Here is a 21,121-nt window from a genome sequence, read left to right as displayed (position 1 = left end):
AATGACGATTTATTTTGACATTCTGAAGATCTTAATAAACTTCAGAAAATTTTTAATGGAGTTCATGACTCTTTGAATCCTTATAGTTGGCATCTGTGCTGGAAGTGAGCCAGCGTTATTTTCTACCTTGGGCACTGTCTGCAAGTTCATAGACAGTGATAGCATATTACTAAATATTTGTCTTTACTTTGGCAGTTGTTTTCATGCACAATGAGTGAATTTCTTCATAATTATGATCGATCTTCACCTCTGGCTATCAAAACTGAAGTTAAAAAATTGAAAGGGAAGTACAGTGGATTCCAGTTATTTGGGCCATCAGTTAATTGGGACAGCTGTTTATTTGAGACAACTCTTAAAGAATAAAAACTAAATTAAGAAATTAATTTGGGACACTGGCCCTTACCTGGAGCAGGAGATTGTTGCTGAACAGTTTCTAACTAGTGCCAGTCACGTGCATTTGCATGGCTGTAAGACACAACACTGTGCTTAGAATGATCAGTTTTTAAATAGTGTCAGTTGTGTGTGTTTGTGTTCAAAAAGCAGAGTTTTTGTCACAGTTGGCGAGAAATAGCAGTAAGACAATTCGGAACTGTTTTGCTCACTGTTGTTCCAACCATTCGGGCTTGGAGATGCCAGAGATGATAAGGAGTGAAGATGAAAGGATTTCTCTACTCCAACAAGTTACGAATTATGTAGAGTTTGAAGATATTGACAGTGTTACAATGAAACTGAAGATTTGGAGATGCAATTATCAAAGACATTGTATGAAAGCAGTCCATTATCTGCACTAAGTGTCTGCACTGATTTTGATCATTTACAGTCAAAACAATGTGACGTGGATGAATTCTTTCGATTATTATTAAAAATTAATACTCAGTTTTATAATATTGTAGAGATATTGCTACCTTTCTAATTTGTTCTATATTTCATTTAAGTACTTAGATTGCTACTCAATTAAATGGTAGTTTTTTTTAACCTTCTAACTATTTCCATGAAACCTCAGCTAATTGGGGCAGCTGCTTAATTGGGCCAAAATGTACTGGCCTTCCCTCTCCCTTCCCCCATCCCAGTTTCACTCTGCCTCCTGTTCCAGCTGCCTATCACCTCTCTCATGATTCTGCCGCCTTCTACTACATAGTGCTTTCCCCTTACATTCCTTCTTCACCTTTCCTGCCTATCCCCTCCCTGCTTCCCCTCCTCCACCCCTTGATCTTTCCTGATTGGTTTTTCACCTGGCACCTACCAGCCTTCTTCCCACCCTCCCCCAACCTTCTTTATAGGGTCCCTGCCCCCTCCCTCTTCAGTCCTGACAAAGGATCTCAGCTCGAAACATTGACTGCTCATTTCCACGGATGCTGCCCGATCTGCTGAGTTCCTCCAGCGTGTTGTACATGTACTGGTCCCTGTGTGTCCTGTCACGTACCCCGTGACAGGTTAAAGAACCAGCAGAAATGGAAAACACATTGGAGTCTGGTATTGCTATAAACTAATAGTGTTTATTAGTAACTATGCAATACAGTACTATAAATGCAGATATATCAAACAGGTTAGCAATGATATATACATAAGTGTAGAAATAGGAACAAAACTAGGCTCTTTCAAACCTAGGGGTGGATGGATATAGTCTTACGATGATGAAGAGAGTTCAGTTCAGTTTGAGGTAGTTAGTTGAGTGACGTTGAAGAGAGAGAGAGGTGAGCTGATGCCATTGTTCTTCCAGTTGTCCTCCGAAATCCTGTTGAAGTCACTGACTGTGACCATAACACGTACGACCATTCTTCAGTGATGGAATTATCACCCAGGCAAGGGTGGACACGCAAATAATTCCCCACCGGTCACACCTTTTCACACTGCTAGAGCCACTAATTGATTTCCACGAATCGATCCTCCAAAACCCCACCTTCCCATGGGTGCAACAAAGCTCGTTCAGTGTCCGAAACTGTGTGTCTGTGTAACCGCGGACCTGGTTTTTATCTCCACATGTTGGATACCAGCTGTCCATCAACCTGCTCTGCCCTCCTTTCTCTGTAAGATCTCTCTCTCTCCTCTCTCCTCCTCTCTCCTCCTCTCTCCTCCCCCCTCCTCCCCCCTCCTCTCTCTTTTCTCCCCCCCCAATTAACTGCAATCCACTGTCTTGCAGAAAACACAAAATGTTTAAATTAGCAAAAGCAGGCAGCATAAATAGAAAGTTTAAAGAAAACAGTGAGAGGAACTCGGCAGGTGTGCAGGCAATAGGATGGTCAGGACTGAGGGGGTAGTTGGCCAATGGAAGGAGAGCAAGGAGGGGCTGAGATGGGCTGCAACGGTAGATATTTGGTGGAACCAAGTGAGGGATGAAGGGCAAGTGGAATCAGGTGTGGAAGAGGGGAGTTTGCAGACAGATGTCGATGTAGAAATGGATAAAAATATATTAGGCAGTGAACAACATTTAAGAGCAACATCTAAAATTCCACTTGGAGAGTCTACTACCCATTCATATGAATACAAGATTTATCTATTTCAGGTAACCTACATCCCCTTTATTTCTCTTACACTCTTAACAGTCCACCCACCCTGTCTGTTTGCATCTGCCCATCACTCATATACCTGTTCACTTGGATATCTCCCTTGGCCTAGCCTTTCAATTTCCTCACTCCATCTGCCCCTCATCTGATCATACTTATCACCTTACAGCCTCTGTCTCTACCGCCCCACTTGGCTCCATTTGCTCATCATCTCCCACCTCACCTGGCTTCATCTATCACCCAGGAGTCCCTGTTGAACCCTCCCTCTTACCTCTTCATTCTGGCCATCATTCTACTGACTCAGTCCTGATGCAGGGGCTTGACCTAAATGTCAACTATTCCTTACCTGCACAGATGCTACAGATGCACAGATGGTTTGCTTTTTTGCCTCAGATTCCAGCACCTGGAGTCTCTTGTGTCTCTGAAGAAAAAAAGTTGTTAATGTTTCAAAACCCTTGCAATGGAAAAATATTAGAAGTGGGCCTAATTTTAATTTGTGTGAGGTTGGGGGGGGGGGGGGAGTCGGTGGGAAGAGACAGAATAAACAACAGGGCAGGTCTATGATAGGACAAAGAAATGAGAGAATGGATGATGTTAGGGGTGCTGCCTAGAAAGAAGAGTGAATAGAATGAAATCTGAGATGTCAGAAGAAAAGAGAAGAACAAGATGTATGATGCAAAGCTGGAATGGTTGACGATCTAAAGTTGTTTAATGAGGTGTGGAGTCCAGAAGGCTGCTGTGTGCCAAGTCAGAAGACGAGTTAGGAGCCTAAATTGAGCTTTGTTGAAACCATCTGAGAGGTCAAAGAGTGGTGAAAGAAGGAGTAGGATGGAGAATTAAACTGGCAGAGAAGTAGAAGATCATAAAAAGCAGCCAGGATTGAATAAATACAAGAGATTCTGCAGATGCTGGAAATCCAGAGCAGTGCATACAAAATGCTGGAGGAACTCAGCAGGTCAGACAGCATCTATGGTGAGGAATGAACAGTCAATGTTTTGGACTAAGACCCCTCATCAGGACACTTCAAAATAGAAGATCGGATCATATCACCCTTCCAAAATATCGAAATGTTCCCAGCTTGCTTTTCCCTAACTTTCTTTTCGATGCATTTCTGCTATTTGTCTGTCCTTCCCTTTTGTCTACCCATTTATGTTTCCATTGGTTTCTGTTTCCTGCTATATCTTCGCTCATGCATACACTACTCTTACTGGCTCCATGAGTTTGCATTTCTCTCTGTTTGTCCATACCCAAGTGCAAGTCCCTCGTCTCCTGTGCATTTCATTTCTCTGTTTGCCTCAGTGCCCCCAGTGGTGTAACCTGTCCCCCCCAGCAGATGCCTTCATATTCTCACTCACGCTGTCATTGTTTCCAGAGGCATTTATCTGTTTTACCTTCCAGATATTTACTTATCTCTTTCTCTCTGTTTTCTCCTGATTTGTATTTAGCTTTTTAAAAAAAAATACTAAGGGTGGGTTTGGGGGGAAGGAGTGCGGATTGGCAGTGATGATCAGGTGATAAATTCTGGGAGCAGATGCATCTCCAAGTGTAGTTGTGTGAGATGACCCAAGAAACAAGTCCTGGCAGTTACTTCCCTAGGCTCAATGTGCAATGTGTGAGGTTAGCGATGTGGAAGTAAGGCAGGTAAATAGAATTAAACTGCAGGTCATGGCAGGCTGGAAGGAACCAAATTCCAATTTTAATATTCCAAGTAAGCATCTGTATGTAATGATCCAAATACTGCATTATTTGGCAACACTGTACAGGAAGTATATTGGCTCTTTACAGCACTGATTTGCACAAGAGTAGTCTGGTAAAAGATGAATTTATTTTCAGTACCATATTATTACAGATATGGGGCAGGTCTTTTTCAAGATCTGAAAGGGTAAGGTTGATAGCAGACAGTTGTTTCCAGCTGTTGATGGAAAAACATGGGGCCATAGGGTACAAGATTAAATGTTGGAGATTTAGAGTAAGGCAGGAATATGTTCACACAGAATAAAATGGACTTCCAGAGAGAATAGTTGAGCCAAAAGCTATGGCCTGCTTTTTTGTAATACAATTCCATGTTTATTTCTACAGAGGGAAAACATTGGTGTAGGCTGACAGTGCTGAATAGATGACTACTTGTGGCAGAATAGACCAATGGGGCAGTTTGCTTCACTTCAGAAACCCCTATCTGAATTGGGTGATTCATTAAACTTCCCATGGTACAATAGTCCAGTGGTTCTGTTACAGGACCAGTAATTGGTTTGTTATAAAGCCGCATGTGGTCCAATAACGACCTGTTGCCTAGGAAATATATGGATCATCTGGACCTCTTTGTATTACATCAGTGTGGCTGACTTTTCTCAGTTGTTTCAAATGTCAAGTGTCTCTACTGTTCATGGTTCTCATTTTCTACTGCAAATAAACCCACTTACTGTAGAGCTGTGGTTTAGATTAGTTGCGTAGCTTGTCAGTCTGCATTTTTGTTTTGTTGTGGGGAGCACAGATACTTGGAATGTGCACCGATGGTAATTATCCTGAGTCAGTGCTTTGTTTCTGTCGTGACAGAATCTGTGATGAATGACGCCAATAATGACAAGTCAGGGGCCGCTGACGTTTCTGCGAGCCAGCATGTGATGGTGTGTGCCCTACAGGAACTTGGCAGCCTAGTCCAGAGCTTGAGTGCCACTGCCGCTCCTCTTATCCAGGAACCCTCCATTGGTAAGTGGATACCAGACAGGTCCCTCAACTTGGAAGGAGGTTTGTATTGCTGTATATAGCTCCTCTAGCATGATAGAATCTACACCCAAACTTCACAATCTCAGTAAGTCCCAAACTACTTCACAGTTAATGATTTACTTTTGAAATATAGTTTTGCCAGGTTAGGACACTTGAGTAAGATGGACAGGGAACGTGCAGGTCAGCAGCATATCTGAGGCATATCTTTGGACAGACACTAGGATTTATGAATTTATCTTCAGTAAGGTGGCGAGGGAGTGGTATAGTAATGGGGAATGTGCAAAGGGAAATCAACTCAAGCAGACTGCTGGAGGGGGAAATGTTTAAGGCTGCCCATTGAACCAGACTTAAGGTAAGATTAGACCATAAGGCATAAGATATAGGAGCAGAATTAGGTTATTTGTATGCTCCGCCATTTCATCATGGCTGATCCAATTTTCTCCTCAGCCCCAATCTCCTGCCTTCTCCCCGTATCCCTTCATGCCCTGACCATTCAAGAATTATGCATAGCAGTGGCCTCCACAGCTGCCTGTGGCAAAGAATTCCACAGATTCACTGTTCTGGCTAAAGAGATTCTTCCTCATCTCTGTTCTAAAAAGATGCCCCTTAGACTCTTTCATCATAGGAAACATCCTCTCCACGTCCACTCTATCAAGGCCTTTTACCATTCAATAGGTTTCAGTAAGGTCACCCAATGAGCTTCTGAATTCAAGTGAATACGGGCCCAGAGCCTTCAAACACTCTTCATATGACAATTCTGGCATCATTTTCATGAGCCTCCTTTGAACCCTCCTTTCTCAGATAGGAGAAGCACATCCTTTCTCAGATAAGGGACCCAGAACTGCTCATGATACTCTGAGTGAGGCTTCACCGGTGCTTCATAAAGTCTCAACATTGCATCCTTGTGTAACACTTAACCAACAGGCTGGTATATGTCTAGGGGAAAAGGAGATCCAGCCACACACCAACCCCACCTCCCGTACACGCAGGTGCTGTGAGAATCAAGTTTATGCCTTGCGCCCGCACACAGTATCAAATTCACACCAGATACCGTTAGGAAATACACTTTAAAGAGTTTACTAAAACTAAAAGAGTACTAGGCAATACAATATATATGAAAGAAAAGAAAAAAAACAAAAGGCGCCAACTTATCAAAGTTCAGTCAGTTTAGTGCACATCGTTGGAGCTCAACCATCGAACCATTCGACCCCTCGTCGCTTGCCTCCGACCTCCACATCTTCGCACCCGGGACCACCCCCGGTGGTCAACCAAGCAGTGCAGCGCACATCCACTGTGACCTTCCTTGTCACAGACTCAACCTGCCAATTAATGTTTAGGGAATCTTACACAAGGACCCCCAAGTCCCTTTGCACCTCAGTTTTTTGTATTTTCTCTCCATTTAGAAAATAGTCAACCCTTCCATTTCTTCTAGCTTTATTTGTACCATGCATCTCGATATATACAGTGAAATGCATCGTTTTGCATCAACAACCATGGTCTTGGGATGTGCTGGGTGCGGCCTGCAAGTGTTACCATGCTTCTGTCGTCACGTAGCATGCCCATTATGGGGTGAACATACAAACTCATTACAGCGGTGGGAATTAAACTCTGATTGCTGCTGCAGTAAAGCATTGCAGTAATCTTTGTAATGGAATGTTGATGGGACTTAAGTTTTAAAATGCCACGAAGGAAAAGAAAGGCAGGAGTTCAAGAGCTTAAAGCTTTAACAGGTGAAATTTCAGGTTTTTCCAAAAACCTAATGGTCCACTTGTGTGTTTAAAAATAAGCTTATGACTTATCTATTGATGCGATTGGTTTAATTGTCATCTCCATCTTTGGTAATGCAGTAAAAATGTTTTGTATCACCAAATAAATGTCAGTTAGACTGTGGGCAGTAAAGGTTTGTTTCAAATTGATAGCAAACAAAGTGATGTTGCAATAAAGGCTCTAGTATTTAGAACCTGTCCAGAGAATTTTTATTGAGTTATTAAATGGAAATTCTTATTTTGAAAGGGCTTCTGGAGACGGTGACCTCTGTACTGCTCCATCCCAGTATGGCAGCCAGGCTGGGTGCAGCCTGGTGCCTGCGCTGTGTCGCTGTTGCACTGCCCTATCAGCTGACCCCGCTGTTGGATAGGTGTGCAGAATGCATCAACAATCTGAAGACGTCACCAGAAGCTGTCACCGGATACAGCTTTGCGATGGCAGCATTGCTGGGTAGTGTGCACCAGTGTCCCCTTGGAATTCCGCATGCCAAAGGAAAGGTAAAGGTCCTTTCTTCAGCCTTGGAATATCCCAGAGTATTTTTTATTATAGTCAATGTTATAATGTCAGAAACATGACGCTACTAAATGCACACACAGAAAATACTGGAGGAACTCAGGTCACACAGTATCTATGTGGAATCGCATTCTAGAAGGGGATCTCGGCCTGAAACATTGATTGTTCATTCCCCTCCATAAATGCTGCCTGACTTGCTCCAGACCTTTGTGTGTTGCTCGGATTTTCAGTATCTGCCGAATTTCTTGTGTTTGATTTGCTGCTGAATCCACTACAAGGTCGGTAACAAGAGCATGACAATTGCCAGTATCTGTTGATGATGATATTGGTTGAGGAATAATTTAATAAGCTCCTTGGTTTCCCAGCCAAAATAATTCCTGCTCTAATACCGTGTGATCTTTCACATCCCCCGAGGGGCTGGGTGGGGTTTCTATTTTGTGCCTCTTCTGACAGATGGCATGTCCAGAACACTGCTCTCATTTCTGAGTCTATTCACTGCAAGTCAAACTTAATGGGCCAAATGTTCTGATTCCGTTCTATGTCTGAGGGTGCTCATTTGACTGTATAAAAGGGTGATCAGCAATGGTTCTTGCACTCTCAGAGATGGCCTGACTGGGATGTGAAACCATTTTGGAGACAGCTAGCTTGGTGAAGACTATAATAGAAGGTTGCAGTGGGCACACAATAACAACCCAGTACAGGTCCTTTGGCCCATAATGTTGTGCTGATCTTTTCATCTACTTCAAAATCAATCTAATGCTTTGGTCCTGCACTGCCCTCCATTTTTCTTTCGTCCATGTGCCAAACTAAGAATCCCTAATATATCTGCCTCTACCACCACTCCTGGCAGCATAACCCCTGCATTTTTTCCAGTAAGTGATACTGCTTTTTCAAATCTCATCCTGTGAGAGGGTCCCATTTAAAAGTTTATTTTGTAAGATTATTACCATTTCTAAGCACTCCAAACTAATGTTTACAACTGCATGTATGGCTAGTGTTTATATTAAATCGAATTAGATGTTATAACACCCACTGCAGTTTGAAGTGGTGATGGTAGCTACTCGATGTACAGGCTGTTTCTGGTTATGCATATCAGCTCCTGAGAGCACTCACCAGGCTGCTGTGACTCCTTTTCAGTCTTAATCTGCTTTTACTCTGCCAACGTGTCATTTCATTCTTTGAATTTTATGTGCAATGAGATTTGAAGGGGCTGCTTTAAGAGCTACCCCTTTCTGAGAAGACTGAGGTCTACAGCTTGAAAAAGATTAGTTAAAGAAGCGAGAATTAATCTTAATTTTGGTTGTATTTTTGAGGAATCAGAATGACTCGTATAGGCCTGGATAAATCAGCCCGTCATCTTTTGGCCCTCCTCAATCCTCCAGTCACCTCTGGTCCCTCTCTAGCCACTCTCCCTCTTCACTTTATACCACCCATCTCCACTCTTCACTCTTTGCCGTGATGCTGGGTTCGACCCAAAACACTGTCCATTCCTTTTCCTCCTGCAAATACAATCCTCTGATTTCCCCCAGCAGATCTTAGAGCATCCTGCTTTCTGCCACAGTTCTCAGAACACAGCATTAATTTTAGCTTCATTAAAGTTAATGTTTTTGTATCTATTCTTATTTAAAGCACAAATTAGTAATGAGGGAGTATGCAAGATAATCACAGTTTTAGTTTATTTCTGTTTGCCCATTGATCTCATCACGTTCTTAAGCCTGAGAATGCCATTAGACATGGGAGCAGCATTAGGCCATTCGACCCATCAAGTCTTTTCCTCCATTTCATCATGGCTGATCTATTTCCCTCCCAATCCCATTCTTCTGCCTTCTCCCTTTAACCTTTCATGTCCTGACTAATCAAGAACCTATCGACCTCCACCTTAAATACACCCAGTGACCACAGCTGCTTGTGGTAACAAATTTGACAGATTCACCAATTTCTGGCTAAAGAAGCTCCCACTTAATTCTATTTTAAATGGTCATCCCTATATTCTGAAGCTGTGCCCTCTGGTCATGTACTCTGATGTTTCTTCTAATTTGTAATGACCAGTGTGCGCAAAAATCTTGTGCTGTGCAATTTTTTTTGCCCCTTGACAACAACGTGTGCATACTGGACTTTATAAATGGAGGTATTTATTTTAACAGCTAGAAAAGTACTGCCAATAAGAACTTTGATCTCCTCTGGGTTTGATCATTATCCCTCTCATTCATCGGAACTCTCTCAAAGCATATGTAGCATACATGTCAAACAGGAGGAAATCTGCAGATGCTGTAAATTCAAACAACAACACACACAAAATGCTGGTGGAACACAGCAGGCCAGGCAGCATCTATAGGGGGAAGCGCTGTCGACATTTCGGGCCGAGACCCTTCGTCCTGACGTCTCCACCTGAAACGTCGACAGTGCTTCTCCCTATAGATGCTGCCTAGCCTGCTGTGTTCTACCAGCATTTTGTGTGTGTTGTAGCATACATGTAGCGGGTAATGAAGGATTTTCTCACCGGAGGTTTTGCACACCGTCCATATGTGATTTGGTTGTTAAACGATGCTTTAAAAAGTCAGGTTTCTAAGTATCAGTCCATTTCTTCCCACTTGCAAATTCTTCAGCAACTTTTGCATTACAACAATACATGCAGGTTACAGCATTTTCCGTATTGTATATAAGCAATTCATGTAGCTGCACGTTCCTGAGCTCATGAGCTTTTGGTGTAGCAGTTTCTACTGCTTTATTAAACCATTCCACTTTGAATGAACTGCCAGTTCTTCTTCGCTTCACACCCTTTTCATCTTTGGAATTCAACACAGGGAATCAGTAATTTCTTCAATAAAAGCAATATAAATAAGCCTGTTCTAAAATCTCCAGATAAATCATCACACACTCCATGTTGTCAACACCGTCCGCATCTGGAAAAGGAAATGTGATTGTATATAGTCGTGAAATATACTTAACATGCCAACGAGGTAAAGGGTGACAACCTTTTGTGTGCAGTTTAAATTCTTTTGTCTGCTAGTAGCAAAAGATCTGTCTGCGCGTACACCATAGAGGGATCATTGGTAGACTCCCCCACCATAGAAAACATCCTCTCCACATCCACTCTATCTAGGCCTTTCAATATTTGATAAGTTTCAATGAGATGCCTCATTCTTCTAAATTTCAGTATGTAAAGGCCCAGAGCCATCAATCACTTCTCATACAATGAGCTTTTCATTCCCAGAATTATTCTCGTGAACCTCCTCTAAACCCTCTTCAATGTCAGCACATCCTTTCTTAAATAAGGGGCCCAAAACTGCTCTCAATACTCCAAGTGCCTCACCAGTATCTTATAAAGCCTCAGCATTACACCCCTGCTTTAATATTCTAGTCCTCTGGAAATGAATGCTGTTTGAACAATAGAGCCCATGTGTTTACAATTACAATTAATCGCATTCCCTTTGCTCCTTGCAAAGTCTGCAATCTATTTTTTCAAATATTCTTATTGTATTTGCTTCCAGATTCCCATAATGAAGTATTCCAGATGAAAACAGCTCATTGCTTTAAAGTGTTCCATCTCCTCTCTGCCTCTATTGTCAAACACCTTAATTCAGCCCCTCTGGTTAGCGACTAACCATCCGGTTGCTTGAAATGGTTTCTCCAATCCTTGTAATGGTTTTCCCTCTTAGAGTTGGTCATTTCAGTGCCAGCTTCTGTAAACCTTGTGCAACAGGCAATTGCTAAAAATGAATTGATTTCTTTTATAGTCCTGATGATGGGTATCAGCGCAACACATCAACTGTTTATTTCTCTGCATAGATGCAGCCTGACCAGCTGAATTCCTCAAGCATTTTGTATGGGTTGCTGTGGACTCCCAACATCTGCAGAATATAAACACATATATAAAATAAAAAGTGTGTGTGTGTATTTGTGTATGTCTGTCTGTCTGTCTGTCAGACCATTGGAAAATGACATTGAAGAAATGGTGGACGAACTTTAAGTATTTTGTGCCCATCTTCACTGTGGAAGATACCAACAGTATGCCAGAAATTCAAGTGTCAGGGGCACAAGTGAGTACAGTTGCTATTACTAAGGAGAAGATGCTTGAGAAGCTGAAAGATCTGAAGGTAGATAAGTCACCTAGACCAGATAGACACACCAGAGTTCAGAAAGAGGTAGCTGAAGAGATTGCTAAAGCATTAGTAATGATCTTTCAAGAATTACTAGATTCTGGAATGGTTCTGGAGGACTGGAAAATTGCAAATGTCACTCCATTCCTTTAAGAAGGAGGAGGAGCAGAAAAAAGGAAATTATTGGCCAGTTAGCCTCACTTCAGTGGTTCGGAATATGTTGAAGTCCATTATGAAGGAATAGGTTTCGGGGTACTTGGAGGCATATATTAAAATAGGCCAAAGTCAGCATGGTTTCCTTAAAGGGAACTCTTGCCTGGGAAATCTGTTGGAATTTTTTTGAGAAAATAACAAGCAAGATGCGCAAAGGAGAGTCAGTGAATGTTGTTTACTTGGATTTTAAGAAGGCCTTGACAACGTAGTGCACGTGAGATTGCTTTACCATGGTATCACAGGAAAGATACTAGTGTGGATGGAAGGTTACCTGACTGGCAGGAAGCAAAGAGTCAGAATAAAGGGGGCCTATTCTGGTTGGGTGCCGGTGACCAGTGGAATTCTGTAGGGGTCAGTGTTGGGACTGCTTCTTTTCACATTATATATCAATGATTTGGATGACATGATTGATGGCTTTGTGGCCACGTTTATGGACAATGCAAAGCTATATGAGGTGAAGGGATGGCTGGTTATGTTGAGGAAACAGGGAGTCTGCAGAAGGACAGACAGATTGAGGGATGGGCAAATAGGTGGCAGATGGAATATAGTGTAAGGAAGTGTATGGTCGTATACTTTGGTCGAAGAAATAAGGGTGTAGATTATTTAGCAAAAGGGGAGAAAATTCAAAAGTCATAGATGCAAACAGATTTGAGGTCTTCACACAGGATTCCTTAAAAGTTATTTTTCAGGTTGAGTCAGTGGTAAGGAAGGCAAGTGCAATGTTAACATTCGTTTCAGGAGGACTAGAATATAAAAGGAAGGATATAACGCTAAAGGTTAATAAGGCATTGATCAACCCATACCTGGAGTATTGAGAGCAGTTTTGGGCCCCTTATTTAAGAAAAAAGATGTGCCAACATTGGAGATGGTCCAGAAGTTCTCAAGAATTATTCAAGGATTGAAAGGGTTAATGTATGAGAACTGTTTGATGGCCCTGGGCCTGTACTTGCTGGAGTTTAGAAGAAAGGGGGAATCTCATTTAAACCTATTGAATTTTGAAAGGCCTAGGTAGAGTGGATGTGGAGAGGATGTTTCCTATGGTGGATAAGTCTAGGAGCTGAAGCCAGAGCCTCAGAATAGAGGGACATCCATTTGGAAAAGAAAGTAGATGGAATTTCTTTAGCCAGATGGTGGTGATTCTGTGGAATGTATTGTCACAGACGACTGTGGAGGCCATTAGATATATTTAAAGCGGTAGTTGATAGGTTCTTGATTAGTTCGGTTGTCAATAGTTACAGGGAGAAGGCAGGAGAATTAAGCTGAGAGGGCTAATAAATCAGCCATGATGGAATGGCCTAATTCTGCTTCTATGTCTTATGGTCTAACTGAGCTGGTCAGGCAGCATCTAAGAAAAGGAATAAAGAGTCGACATTTTGCGACCCTCCATCAGGGAATTGTAGGGAGGGTCCATGGAGGGGTGAGGGGTAGCTGGTTTGTGTGATGGACTGGGCTGCAACCCCCCCCCCCCCCCCCCCACTCCACCATTACCTTGGCTGACAAGCTCCTGGAGCTCCCTCAACAGGGAAAGGTGGCAGGGTACGGGGTCAGTGGTGTCATTTGGTACCAAGGCCCCAGCACACCATACACATATCCTATCTCGTGTCTTTCGGTCTTGTCTAACATTCTGGAGAAACTCAGCAGGTCATGCAGCATCTATGGAGAGAAATAAAGAGTCAACATTTCAGGCCGAGGCCCTTCAGGACCAGTTTAGAAGTGAATTAAGACTGGTCAATTCCATTTCACTCAAGTCAAGTCGTCACTTTTTATTGTCATTTCGACCATAACTGCTGGTATAGTACACAGTAAAAATGAGGCAATGTTTTTCAGGACCACGGTGCTACATGAAACAATACAAAAACTACACTGAACTATGTAAAAACAAGACAGAAAAAACTACACTAGATTACAGACCTGTCCAGGACTGCACAAAATAGTGCAGGCATTACAATAAATAATAAACAAGACAATAGACACAGTAGAGGGCAGTAAGTTGGTGTCAGTCCAGGCTCTGGGTATTGAGGAGTCTGATGGCTTAGGGGAAGAAACTGTTACATAGTCTGGTTGTGAGAGCCCAAATGCTTCAGTGCCTTTTCCCAGATGGCAGGAGGGAGAAGAGTTTGTATGAGGTGTGCGTGGGGTCCTTCATAATACTGTTTGCTTTGTGGATGCAACGTGTAGTGTAAATGTCTGTAATGGTGGGAAGAGAGACCCCAATGATCTTCTCAACTGACCTCACTATTTGCTGCAGGGTCTTGCGATCCGAGATGGTGCAATTTCCGAACAGGCAGTGATGCAGCTGTTCAGGATGCTCTCAATACAACCTCTGTAGAATGTGATGAGGGGATGGGAGATGGACTTGCTTCAGCCTTCGCAGAAAGTTCAGTGGGGAGTGATCGCTCCGTGCCCTCCTGAAGTCAACAACCAATCTCTCTTGTTTTGTTCACATTCAGAAACAGGTTGTTGGCTCTGCACCAGTCCGTTAGCCACTGCACCTCCTCTCTGTATGCTGACTCGTCATTCTTGCTGATGAGACCCACTACGGTCGTGTCATTGGCGAACTTGATGATGTGGTTCGAGCTGTGTGTTGCAGCACAGTCGTGGGTCAGCAGAGTGAACAGCAGTGGACTGAGCACACAGCCCTGGGGGGCCCCCGTGCTCAGTGTGATGGTGTTGGAGATGCTGCTCCCAATCTGGACTGGCTGAGGTCTCCCAGTCAGGAAGTCTAGTATCCAGTTGCAGAGAGAGGTATCAGGCCCAGTAGGCTCAGCTTTCCAATCAGTTTCTGAGGAATGAGTGTGTTGAATGCTGACCTGAAGTCTATGAACAGCATTTGAACGTACGTGTCTTTTTTGTCCAGGTAGTTGAGGGCCAGGTGGAGGGTGATGGCAATGGTGTCGTCTGTTGAGCGGTTGGGCGGTACACAAACTGCAGGGGGTCCAGTGAGGGGGGCAGCAGGGTCTTGATGTGCCTCATGATGAGCCTCTCGAAACACTTCATGCTGATGGATGTGAGTGCAATGGGACGGTAGTCATTGAGGCAGGACACTGAAGACTTCTTTGGCACAGGGACAATGGTGGCGACCTTGAAGCACGTTGGAATGGTGGCGCTGCTCAGGGAGATGTTGAAGATGTCAGTGAGAACATCTGCTAGCTGGTCTGCACATCCTCTGAGCACTCTACCAGGAATATTGTCTGGTCCAGCAGCCTTCCGTGGGTTGACCCTGCACAGGGTTCTTCTCTCATCAGCCACGATGAGACACAGACCCCAGTCATTTGGAGGAGGGGTGGACTTCCTCGCTGCCATGTCATTTTCTGCCTCAAAACGAGCGCAGAAGTTGTTCAGCCCATCTGGGAAGGAGGCATCACCCGCACAGTCAGGTGATGTTGCCCTGTAGTTGGTGATGTCCTGAATGCCCTTCCACATGCGCCACGTGTCGCCGCTGTTCTGGAAGTGACTGTGGATTAGCTGGGCATGTGCACACTTTGCCCCTCTGATGGCTCGGGACAGTTTGGCCCTTGCTGTTGTTAGCGCTGCCTTGTCACCTGCTCTGAAGGTGGAGTCTCGGGTCCTCAGCAGTGCACGCACCTCCGTGGTCATCCATGGCTTCTGGTTGGCACGTGTAGTGATGGTCTTGGACACAGTGACGTCGTCGATGCACTTGCTGATGTAGCTGGTCACTGATGCCGTGTACTCCTCTAAGTTAGTAGAGTCGCCATCGGTTGCAGCCTCCCTGAACATGTGCCAGTCAGTGTGCTCAAAGCTCCGTCCGGTATTCATCGGGATGTTTGTGTAAATAAGGTCCAACGCGTTCTCGCCTCTCATTGCAAAGGGTTGTCCTTCATATGACAGAGAAAATTAAAGCTTTTCCTTTTTATCTTCTCTGGCGTTTGGAGAACAATCCTAGTTTAGTGTCTCCACACACCTGAGATTCTCTGCAGGCTTGTATAATATCTGGTGTTACAGTTCTATGGTGAGAGTTGACTTGCTCCATTCTATTCCCCTGCAGATGGTAGTGAGTATTGCAGAGGACCTGTTGCGCACAGCATCGCAGAACAGTCGCTTGTCACTGCAACGCACACAGGCTGGATGGCTTCTTCTGGGAGCATTGATGAGCCTAGGTTTGTATGTAGCATGTATTAATCTTTGGTATCAGTACTTACCAGTTATTTTATTCAGGTCATTGATCTGTCATCTTATTAAAAAAATCTTAATGGTGAACAATGACTTTCCCAGACTTTGTTCGTTTCCGCAAAATGTTGACTTGAAAGTTAACAGCTTTGGGGAAGTGCAGCGTAGTCGGGTTTAATATCACACTGTCATGTCTCCATCCTACAGGTGTCTTTCACTCTCCAGAGCATAGAACTTATTTATTTTAGTTTTACTTAGAGATACAGCATAGTAATAGGCCCTTCTGGCCCAATGAGCCTTCACTGCCCAGTTACACCCATGTGACCAATTAACCTACTAACCCCAGATGTCTTTGGGATATGTGAAGAAACTAGAACATCTGGAGGAAACCCACATAGCCAAAGGAAGAACTTCTTGGAAACAGATGGAATTGAACCCTGTTTGGCTGGCATTGTAATAGCATTACACTAACCACTACACTACCATATTGTCCAGTCATCTCTGTGCCAGCCTCAGATGAACACTGTGCAAGGATTAGAATCAACTTTATTTGCAATATGCATTTATATGTATTAGGAATTTGCTATGGTGTGTTGGCACAACATGCAACAAAAAACAACAACATTCAATAATTATAAGGATAAACTATATAAAAATAAAGTTTGAAGTACAATTATGGACTGTCAACTACTGGAAATGAGTTAAGACTGGTCAGTTTCATTTTGCAAACTACCCTGGCATCCAGCATTGTTATTAGGTAAATGTTTCATCGGCTCCATCGCTCATTGCTCCCTACCACACCTCCCCCCGCCCACAAGAAACATGTTTAATTCCTCATAATTGTGGAAAGGGTTTGTTATCCCAAGCAGTCACAATATTGGGTTTGCAGTATAAATATCTTCTCAGAGGAAAGTAGGGCTTGTGAAGCACCAGGGAGCGTTGCCACAAAAAACCGGTATCCATCATCAAGGGCCCCCACCATCCAGGCCATGCTCACTTCTTACTACCACCACTGGGCAGGAAGTAGAGAAGCCTTTTGCTCCCATACCACTAGATTTAGGAACAGTTACTGCCCTTAAGCCATCAGGCTCCTGAACCAGTATGAATAACCTTAACGCTGAACTGATTCCACAGCCTATGGACTTGTTATTAAGGATTCTCCAACTCATGTTATCAGTATTATTTATTTGTTATATTTGCACAGTTTGGCTTCTTCTGTACATTGTCAGCCTTTGTGTGCAGATTTTCATTGATTCTACTGTATTTCTTTGTTCTACTGTGAATGCCTGCAAGAAAATAAATCTCAATGTGGTATATGGTGACATAAATACTTTTATAATAAATTTACTGTGAACATTGATTTGTTCTTCCAGTAGCCTAGACTGACCTGCTCAAGAACTTGGCTTGATTACTACACTGTCAGGGAATGTCAGGGACTTAACCGGGCCTCAAGTCCTATTTGAAAATCAATAGAATATGGTCTAAGAACGTATTTGAAGGTCTTCAGTGATGAATAGATGCTATTGATTCATAGTTCTTAGACTTCTGAATTACTACCTGTGAATTTTGCAGAAAAGATTTGATGGCAACTTTACTCTCTGAATCGTTTGGGGTGTAGGCCTGAGGATGTTGGGCCTCTAGGAACTTGAGTAGATTAATGTTCATTACTGACTGGTTGTATGCTGCACTGTCAAGCTGAAGTGGCATTTTTAACCTTTTCTAGGCCCTTCAGTGGTTCGATATCATCTCCCCAAGATGCTGCTGCTGTGGCGCAATGTTTTTCCACGGTCCCTGAAAGAGCTCGAGGCTGAGAAGGCTCGAGGGGATTCCTTTACGTGGCAAGTGACCCTGGAGGGCCGAGCTGGTGCTTTGTGTGGTAAGCTCTACCTTCAAACAGAATAGAGCTCTTCCTGAAAAGACAACATTAATGTAAAGAAGCATGTAGCTCCCAATTAGTTTTTAAGAAAATGTATTTTAGCAATAATATTATTGATAAGGTATTTCACTTCCTTCCCCAGATTCCTTTAGTGATTGAATTATTTAGTAACTTCCATGTCTCTTAAAAGGTCTTTTAAATAAAGCACTTTACAATGAGTAAAGTACTTTATTCTAGTCATGTACCCTAGGAAATATGCCATTCTGGGTAACATAACAGCAGTAATGAAGTGAATCTTTTTTTTTAAGGTAGTAATGGTTGAAGGGAAGTTAAACTTCTTTCAAGGTTATGTGTCTTAAACTGGGAAGGCATTGTGTAAACCTAAAAATATTAACACAGGCAATTTGGCCCAGCTCCTCTAAACCATAAGGTCATAAGACAAGGAGCAGAATTAGGTCATTTGTCCCATCAAATTTGCTCCACCATTCGATCATGGCTGATTTATTACCTTTCTCAACCCCATCCTCCTGCCTTCATCCCATAACCTTCGACACCTTTACTAATCAACCATTATCAAATGGTGGAGAGGACTCGATGAGCTGAATGGCCTAATTCTGTCTTATCACAAGGTCAGGGAGGTGTTGAGGTGTGTGTGTATGTATATAGAGTACAAAAGGAGTGAATATGTCGTTATAAACCTTGCTCTTTCTATGCAGCCATGAGGAGTTTTGTTGCCCACTGTCCTGAGCTTCTCACCGACGATGTGATTCGCAGAATAATGACTCCGATTGAATGTGCCATGCTGATGTTGTCTCAGTGAGTACTCCCTAGATTTCCCTCAAAGTCTGGGATAAATCCTAGTACAGCTAAACATATTTAAATTAAACTACAAATTTATATTTGTGTGATTTCCCTGATGTAGAAACATTTTAGAAGCTAATTCAAGATGTAAAGAAGCAGATCTGGCAAATGAGATGGATTTGAAGGTAAACATGAGATTCTGCAGATGCTGAATTACACTCACAAAATGCTGGAGGAACTCGTCTATAGGGAGGAATAAAGAATCAATGTTTTTCAAGTCGGGTCGTGATGAAGGATGTCAATTCAAAATGTTGACTGTTTATTCCTCTCTGTAGATGCTGCCTGATCTGCTGAGTTCCTGCAGCATTTTGTGTAGGTTTGAAGGTGTAGTGAGAGAATTCCACTGCCTGCAGCAAATTATACCACATGTTGTATTGAGACAGATTTTGTTAATCCATCAATGAAGATATCCAATAGTAATCAAATGATGGAATTCAGTGATAATTGGAGAAGCTTAAACTGATCCAAAATTCCTAATTTTGAGAATGCTATCTTGAATAGGACAAGGCAGATACTTGATTGCAAATGGATCCAGACTTAATAATCCTACAGTCAAAGGATAATATTCAAAGGTGACTTGGGTTAATGCACAATCAGTATATTTTTTCCAAGGGGTAAGAAATCTTTTAGTTAAACAAAATAATTATGATCAACAAAGAAGAGGGGAAAGGTAAAATATTAAAATTAATGTTCAAAGTAAATTTATTAAACTACATATATGTCACCATATATTTTCTTGCAGGTATTTACAGGAAAATAAATACAATAGAGCTTATGGGAAAAAAACAACACAGGAAGACTGAAAACAACAAATCTGCAAAAGATAATAGACTTTGTAATTAAATAATATTGAGAATATAAGTTGTAGAGTCCTTAAAGTGAGTCTGTAGGCTGTAGAATGAGTTTAGATTTGTGGTGAGTGAAGTTATCCACGCTGGCTCATGAGCCTGATGGTTGGAGGGTAAAGAAATGAATATATGGAAATACAAAGAATATTGTAGGATCAAAGGGCTGATAGAGACAGCAAACAAAGGTTAAAACAATAAGATTTTGCAAACAGGTTATGGAAAGATACTTGTAAGAGACAACAAGATTAATACTTCAAGATCTTACCAGAAAAGAAATGGCGGGCCCTGAGCAGTGGCCACAGCTCAGCCACTGTGCTGATGTTCCTTCTGTCACAAGGTCAGGAGTAGGGATGTTGAATGGTGGACAGTCTGAGACTACCACAGAAGGAAATGGATTTGACAATGAGGATGTAAAGTTTCTAGAGTCAACTTGCAATCTACTGGCCAGATGGTTATTGATGATGGCCATTATTTTTCGCAGAACACATTCAATTCTGAGTTAGTTTCTGGCCCAGCCCAAGGTAAAGTTGAAGGTCAATATATGAATGTGATTGGATTTATAATAATTCATGGGATTTTAAAAAAAGTGCATGGTATCTTGTAGGTCTCAGTGGAACCAAATCCCTTTGTTTAACCACAAGCTCTTTCTTCCCCAGCATCCCATCAGTCATAAAGGCTTATGGAGCTCAGCTAAAGGCAAGTGCAGCAATGGTGCGTTTACGACTCTATGATATTCTGGCTCTATTGCCTCCAAAGACCTACGAAGGTAATCATGGAGTGGTGCTCTCTTTTTTAAAGCTATTACTTTACATGTCTATATGAATATAGCTTCACATGAATTGAAATTGTAGAGCCCATTGAAATGCACTATTTGATCTAACTGATAAATGCAGGGGTTTATACTCATCTCACATTCCTTTGTCTCCTACCCTTTCAGCATACCCTTCTCACTGATAGACAATGGTGACCAATAAATCTCATTAGGAAAGAAAATGTTGAAAACAATCAACAGTATAGACAGCATCTGTGACTACAGAAACAGAAATAATGCTTCAGACCCTATGCCGAAACTGAGAAAGATAAAAATCAGTCATTTTAACTGCAGAGGAGATGGCATCATCACTTGCATTCATCTGGGTTCCCCTGAAAGATTTTTATGGTGTTCTCCTTAACCACTTTGGTGCCAAGTTCTAAATATTCAGCAAGTCAGGTAACATCTCTGGAAAGAGGAACAGAGTTAAAAGATAATTTTAGATGCTTTTAAGCTATAGAGAAAGCAGTGGGATGAATTGAAAGAATGAGGAAAATATCTGCAATAGGTCAGATTTAAAGTGGCAGGCACCTCAGAAGTTCAGGGTTGTTTCTGCCAATACTCCACAAATCTATCACTCAACTTGCATATGGTTTCTTGAATCGAGCAAAGACAACATAATGAGCACCAACTGCAGTTCATGAGAATGAAGAAGTGACAATGAATTTCTGCTTCACTTTAGAATGATGAAAAACTGAAAAGAGACAAGTGTTGCATCACCGTCAAGTCTGGTTGCCTGGCTAATTCTCTCACTCGAGCTGGCTGTGCTACCTACA

General features: G+C 42.4%; 1 protein-coding gene across 3 annotated transcripts in view; it reads left to right on the top strand.

Annotated features, from left to right (window-relative positions):
* The window catches only part of heatr5b (HEAT repeat containing 5B), a 146,114-nt gene that overhangs the window by 35,908 nt on the left and 89,085 nt on the right, over nt 1-21,121 (top strand). For all 3 annotated transcript variants that reach the window (XM_073056614.1, XM_073056615.1, XM_073056616.1), the window contains 6 exons: nt 5,058-5,210; nt 7,242-7,492; nt 15,828-15,939; nt 17,673-17,825; nt 18,542-18,641; nt 20,191-20,300. In XM_073056614.1, the coding sequence (XP_072912715.1) occupies nt 5,058-5,210; nt 7,242-7,492; nt 15,828-15,939; nt 17,673-17,825; nt 18,542-18,641; nt 20,191-20,300 (879 nt within the window). The remainder of the gene's footprint in view (nt 1-5,057; nt 5,211-7,241; nt 7,493-15,827; nt 15,940-17,672; nt 17,826-18,541; nt 18,642-20,190; nt 20,301-21,121) is intronic.

This window comes from Hemitrygon akajei, chromosome 9, assembly GCF_048418815.1.
Source record: "Hemitrygon akajei chromosome 9, sHemAka1.3, whole genome shotgun sequence".
Taxonomy (NCBI): domain Eukaryota; kingdom Metazoa; phylum Chordata; class Chondrichthyes; order Myliobatiformes; family Dasyatidae; genus Hemitrygon; species Hemitrygon akajei.
This window is presented reverse-complemented; position numbering and strand designations above follow the sequence as displayed.